Source organism: Coptis chinensis, chromosome 8, assembly GCF_015680905.1.
Source record: "Coptis chinensis isolate HL-2020 chromosome 8, ASM1568090v1, whole genome shotgun sequence".
NCBI classification, from domain to species: domain Eukaryota; kingdom Viridiplantae; phylum Streptophyta; class Magnoliopsida; order Ranunculales; family Ranunculaceae; genus Coptis; species Coptis chinensis.
In genome coordinates, this window is record NC_141463.1 from 40,027,209 (window position 1) to 40,034,304 (window position 7,096).

Here is a 7,096-nt window from a genome sequence, read left to right on the forward strand (position 1 = left end):
CTAAGTAAATTATTACTGCTGTGGTCAGTGCAGAGTGGGATTATGGTCGAAGTCAAGAGGGTCGCAAAGGAAGCGAGAGGGGGCAAAAGCTGATGTAGAGGCAGCACAAGCTTTTGCTGAAGCAGCAATGATGACACTAAAAAATAGAAATACGCCTAACCTGATGATTCATGCGTGATAAAAGCTCAAAGGCAAAGTTACAAGCTTTTCCCAGATTGATGAATGTATGTGACTGTAAATATAGGACTTATGAAGGCAACTAGTGTAGGGAGACAAAATGATCGACCCATCCATCTGTAACACTATTTTTTGTGTCCGTGATGGGTGTTTGAATTTTTTGGTAGTTCTAGATTGTTGAAAATCGAAGTATAGTACAGGATACAAGAAGCTACAGAAACATGATATAGCATTGGATGCTGAAGATATATAGTTACACAATTTCATTAAAAAAAAATGTCATACAATATCTAAGGAACTATGGCACTGGTTATCTGATGTTTTAAAGGTTCAGACACACCAAGCTTTCAAGGAATTATCAATGCCTCGATGTGTACACCTTATTGTCAATCATATATCCCTAATTGTGTGAAAAAAAAAAAAAAAACTAATACATCATTAACAGAAGATAAGATACCAATATTTCTTAGTTGCTTAAAGTTCTCAAACTACGTACCATTGAGAACCTCCACTGAATTGTAGCATCCAAGCCTCCATCTTAGCTTGAATGGCCAAAACCTCTTCCAATTTAGTTCTTTGGGATACCATTTTAGCAGTGAGATCGTCATTACATTTTTCAGCTTCCTCAGCCCTCGTCCTTTGTACTTCCTCTTCAGCACTGCTCCTTTGCACTTCCTCCTCTAAGTGAATGGATCTCATTCTTCTAGCTTATGGTGGCATGACACCATGCCCAAGGCCTTTATAATATCCAGATCTTACACCCAATAATGTACTAAGAATTTCATCCTCATTCTTTGGCTCACCACCTTCTGCTTTAGACTCAACTTTAAGTTGTCGCATCCGGTTCTGTAAGTTTAAACTAGGGATAAATATATGAAATTAAAGTGCAATGGTAAAAGCAAGTAAGAGTCATTTAACTTACATAATTTTCCTGAGCTACAAGACTAGTCCATCCCTTACTACTAAAGTGGGTTCGACGGTAGAATTCAATCTTTCCCACAGTTTGTTGGGTTTCAGAGTCGTACTGAAAAATATTTGAAAACGTATAATTTATTTTAAATAAAGTACACAACTCCAAAGCAACATAAATTATGTACATAAAAAATAGAACCGATTCCTCGAAGAAATGTAGAAATGACTTTGAACCAGCACAATGGTTTGTTGAGAGCTTTTGCCGATTACTTGAATTCTGCTCGCTAATTTTTTGAAGTAAAATGAATATTGTATTACAAGTTGTATTTGAATCATATAATCAGTGGCTCATTGGACTCCACTTTAAACTAAGATGGGATAGATATAAAGAGCTGACATTATTGCCTAATCTCAAGTCAGGAGGAAAACAAAGGGTCTCAGCCTTAATAAAAAAAAATAGAACAATCCTTTCCTTGGAACATAGCCAGACTACCACTTCAACCTCAAAAATATAATTATATCCTCTTCTAGATTTCCTTAATTTCCTTAAAACACATGAAACCAATCACAACAACAATAACCAGCCAACAATAACCATTTAAAGGAGACCAATAAGTAAACTATCATACCTTGAAATCTTCCCTTCGAAACTAATCACAGCAACCATCCCATTTATCTTGCGCCACGCCACTATAAGGATTTCGTCATGCCACTGCATCATTTCCAAAACGTTTATAGTGCAAGTGAAGAAGACACCTATATCCTCTTAAGCGCTCCCCTAATATCTTGTCCACGACGTACTTCACATGTGGAAGTTGCATATCCACATCAAACTTGTCCTACAAGAAATGCATTACAAAGTTACAAGGAATCATTATGATATGCCATGCAACTAACATAAAAACTTTATTACCATAATGCGATCACATAATGGTCCTCTCACGTCCTCTTCCACTTTATCCCAATCACTGCCTGTAAGAGGTCCATATTGTCGCACTACTACTCCAATCTCCCTCACAAATTGAGTACTCCACCTTCCCATAGGTCTTGCATGATCTTTGTGGATCTCTATCCTAGGTTTTTGACCAGTAGAAGCTTTGTAATCCATGACTGAGTATGACGTCCAATGTGAAAGTAAAAGGGATGGGGTGGATCAAGACATAATCAACCAAGAAGCAACTCATATTGAACCACTCTATTCATTTATGGAAATAGAAGATAGAGCTTTATACAATCTGGAATCAGGAAGATTCCATCTCTTGACAGATGGGATCGACTCTGAGGACTTGGAAACTTCTAAAGTCGAGGCTGAGCACTTCCATGACCGTGTTCAGCTAAAGGATGTGGTAGTGGCTGAACCTGTTACACCGAATGTAGAAATATCGACTGGTGTTACAAAAAGATCAGGGAAACAATGTGGAAGAAGAGGCCCTGATGTCAGTAAACCAAATGACTCGAATCCAAGGAGTAACAATAGTGGCAAGAAGAATAGGAGCAGACCTCGAGGCTCCAAAAATAGGAATGATCAATGAGGACATCTATGTGCTTTTGGAATGTGAGATGTGCCAATGAGGTTGCGAAAGCAAGAAAAATAAACAATGTCAGAGTAGAGAAGAAGCTTAGTGTTTTTTGTTTTCTTGAAACCAAAGTTAGGCAAGATAAGTATGATCTCATTAGGAACACTTGTTGTCCGCTAAGGGAGCATATGAATAACTACAATAAGGATCCTTCTGGGCGTATTTGGATATGCTGGGACCCTTTCCTGATGGAAATTAATAAGATATCGGAATCTGACCAATACATTCATTGCAAGGGGAGATTCAAACCTACTAATGACGAGTTCCTTTTAACTTCCAGAAATTCCAAATATCTCAGACTGAATTTATGGAGAGACTTAATTACCATCAAAAGCTCAGTGAACTTGCCTTGGTGTACAGCAGGAGACTTTAATAACATTACCAAAGCAGAAGAAAGAATGGGTGGTAGTCCAATTCACCCAAGAGAAGCAGAGGATTTTGTGGAATGTCTGCACAAAACAGAACTATCCGATCTGAGATTCAATGGGTTTTTTTACATATGGAACAACAAGGTGGAGGGAAAAGGCAGAATCATGACCAAAATTGACCGCTGTATGGTTAATAGTCTCTGGGAAGATGATTTTGCAAATTCCGTGGCAGAATTTCTGCCCCATGGTGTTTCTGACCACTCGCCGACTTTACTTTTTTGGAATGATTTTGGGAGGAAGGCGACCCTTTTTAGGTTCAAGAATTTTTGGCTTGAACAGCCGCAGTTTCACACCATCCTTCAAGAAGTGTGGACGAGTAATATTTTCTCCAATCCTATGTATGTGCTAATGCAAAAACTAAAGCTTTTGAAGGAAAGGTTGAAGCCATGGGCAAGGAATAATTTTTCAAACATCCATGGAAGAGTTCAACAGGCCAGAGAGAATCTATATGACATCCAAAGGCAGATCCAATCAAAGCCATTGGACCCTTTCTTGGGGCAGAAGGAACATGAAGCTTTACAGAGGTATAGTGAACTGGCAGGTATTGAAATCTCTGAGATCAAAAGCAAGCAAGACAGTGAATGGATGTTAGAAAGAGATAAATGTACAACTTTCTTTTTTAAATCCTTAGAAGAAATGAAGGCCAGAACAGGGATACGGGCTCTCCAGAATTCTCAAGGGACTGCTATTATAGGACAAGCAGAGGTGACCAAGACTATCATTGAGTATTACACTGCTCTTCTGGGAACTGAAGCCAAGGAGATAAGCGGAGAGAATTTCTTCAATCAGCTCCAAGTCCGAAATACAATCTCTGACCATATGAAGGCTATTCTGGAAGTGGATGTTACAGTAGATGAAGTTAAAAATGCTCTCTTTGAGATGAAAGAAAATACAGCCCCAGGGCCAGATGGGTTCACCCCTATTTTCTTTAAGAAATACTGGGAAGTAGTTGGTCATGATTTCTCTCTTGTTATTCTTAATGCATTCAAATACTACAAATTCCCTAAAGGAGTTAATGCTACTTTCTTATGTCTTATCCCTAAAGTCAACAATCCCACAAAAGTTAAAGACTTTAGACCTATAGCCTTGTGTAATACCATATACAAATGCATTTCTAAGGTTATTGCAAATAGGATTAAGATAGTTATTGATGATTTGGTGCAGACTAATCAATCCGCTTTTATCCCAGGCAGATCCATTTAGGACAATATTCTTCTGTCTCATGAGCTTCTTCGAGGATATGACAGGAAGCACGACACACCTAGATGTACCATTAAGTTGGACATCCGGAAGGCATATGATATGGTCAGTTGGGAGTCTATCAAGGCAATGATCAGGACCTTCGGATTTCCTGAAAACATGTATCAGTGGATTGACATGTGCATTTCATCTCCTTCTTATTCTATCATGATAAATGGAGTGTCGGAAGGATATTTTAATGGTGGCAGAGGAGTCAGACAAGGAGACCCCCTATCTCTATATCTCTTTGTACTAGTAATGGAGATTCTCAGTTGTGTGATTAAGGAAAAACTCAACAATAGATCTATTCAGTATCATTCCAAATGTAAGAAGGTGAAGCTCTCTCATCTTGCTTTTGCTGATGACGTTCTTATGTTCTGCAAGGGAGAGACTTCATCCATACAAGCCATGAAAGAATGTATGGATATCTTCGGAAGTGCAACTGGGTTACAGATCAACAAGCAAAAGACATCAATCCTAATGGGAGGACTAAATGGTCAAGAAGCAAGTTCTTTGGCTACCATTTTAGAGGTTGAATTGATTAAACCTCCGGTGAAATACCTAGGACTTCCTCTTATCTCTGCTCGACTGGGAATCAAGGAATGTCAACCTTTGGTAGAGAAGATCACTCAGAAGATTACCAACTGGAAAGCAAGGGTATTATCGTATGCGGGTAGATTACAGTTAATAAAGTCCATTTTGTTGTCCTTCCACACATATTGGGCAAGAACCTTCATTCTTCCCAAGACAGTGCTCGAGCAAGTGGAAAGTATTTGTGCAAAATTCCTATAGACTGGTACAAATAATAGGAGAGGACTGCACCAGGCGAGTTGGGGTACAGTTTGCCAACCAAAGGAAGAAGGTGGGCTGGGAGTTATGAATGTCCATAGATGGAATGTGGGTGCACATTGTGGGCTGATTTTTAAATTAGTCACGAAAGAAGATATCATCTGGGTAGATTGGATTTGGAAGCAACACATCAAATCCAACTACTTTTGGACTATGAAAGTACCAAGAGACTGTTCTTGGACGTGGCAAAGTACTTTTGAACAATAGAACCACAGCCAAGAAATTCATCAAATACTCCATTGCAAAAGGGGAAGAAATGCTATTTTGGCACGACATTTGGTGCTCAAGATCACCTCTGATCGAAGACACTGAAGCAAAGGCAGAATGGGATTTTCCTTTGAACGTAAAGGTGAGTGTAATAATCTCCAATGGGGAATGGAACAACTCAGTCAACCTGATGCAATCACAAACCTTAAAGGAGAGTATTAGAGCAATGGATATCAATACCCATTTCGCACAAGATCAGGTAGTGTGGACGCCTCATCCGAGGGGGTAGTTTACCTCACATAGTGCGTATCAGGCTCTCTCACCAGTGAAGGATAAGAAAAAATGGCATAAGCTCATCTTGGGTAAGTGGGTGTTACCTAGACACTCCTTCACTATATGGCAGCTGTTCTCGCAAAGTCTCCCGACCCAGGACAGACTTGCGCAAAGGAGAATCCTCCAATCTTCAGCTTGTTGCTTATGTAATAACAGCCGGGAGTTCTCAGGGCACCTATTTTTTGAATGCTCGTACTCCAAGGAAGTCATCTCTAAAGTCAAGCGGATACTTGGTCTTATCACAGATAACAGAACAACAAACAAAGAGTGGTCATCGATTTTGCGTATATGCAAAGAGGATGATGTGGGAGAGGTATACAAGGTATTTTTTTGTGCTGCTTTTGCCTATATCTCTTGGAGGGAAAGGAACGATCACAGATTTCAGCATATTGCCAAGTCAGCAAGGAGGATATATGAGAAAATGGTTAGAGATATAAGGAACTATTTGCATGTCCTCAGACCTGAAATCATTGATTCAGATAGAGCTAGAAACCTTTTTCAGAGACTTAATCTTGAACCCAGATACAAGACACAAAGGCAAATCGAATGTGTTTGGAGAACTCTAAGTGGCAATCGAGTGAAAGCCAATACCGATGGAGCCTTGAGTAGTAATGAAGTTGGACAAGGTGGGGTAATAAGAGACAAAGAGGGACAAGTGTTAGCTGGATTCAGTGGCAGTGGAGGCATGGCGTCTGTGCTATTTCAGGAAATCAAAGCTATCGACATATGCTTGCAAAGATGTCTCGATGAAGGGTACAAGGAAGTGGAGGTTGAGTCTGACTCATTGAGAGCCGTGAACGCAATCAACAAGGTAGAGAAACCTCTTTGGTTCTGTCTTGACATGCTTAAAGCTATAGATATGAAAAGAGCTAGGTTCACTTTTATATCTTTCTCTCATGCCTATAGAGAAGTGAACCGAGCTGCGGATTATCTAGCTTCTCTTCATGACGCGTCTAGCTTTGTTGTACATTTTGTCCCTCCATTAGACCATAGATTACAATGTATTGTAAATGATGATGCAAGTGGACAAACTTATGTACAAAACAGTTGAATCAATATAGGTGGGGGTCTGCCTAACCCTAGCTTAATTTTTTTTTTTAAAAAGCCTTGCCTCTTTTCTTCTTAGTTGGAGCTGTTAACAAAAACATTCATAAAAAGAAGAAAAATAAAATAAAAAAAGATGCCTAGTCTTTTATTATTGAACTATCCAATGCATTAAACAAATCAAAATATAATCTTATTACCAATACTTGATGTGTTCACTTCGCTAACCGCTGACATTGGTTGTGCCCTCACTAGTCGAGTTACACCAAGGCCATAACTATACATACATAAAACTTAAATTTGATAAAAAAAACAATTGATATCAAATGG

The 7,096-nt window shown here is 39.1% G+C and overlaps 1 protein-coding gene across 1 annotated transcript; it reads left to right on the forward strand.

The window, feature by feature from the left end:
• The first annotated feature begins 4,396 nt into the window (after positions 1-4,396).
• On the forward strand, positions 4,397-6,773 carry LOC147481457 (uncharacterized). Its single transcript, XM_086578939.1, has 3 exons — positions 4,397-4,990; positions 5,126-5,230; positions 5,925-6,773. Exons 1-3 carry the CDS (start codon positions 4,397-4,399, stop codon positions 6,771-6,773), a joined length of 1,548 nt encoding a protein of 515 aa, XP_086435065.1.
• The last annotated feature ends 323 nt before the right edge of the window (positions 6,774-7,096 follow it).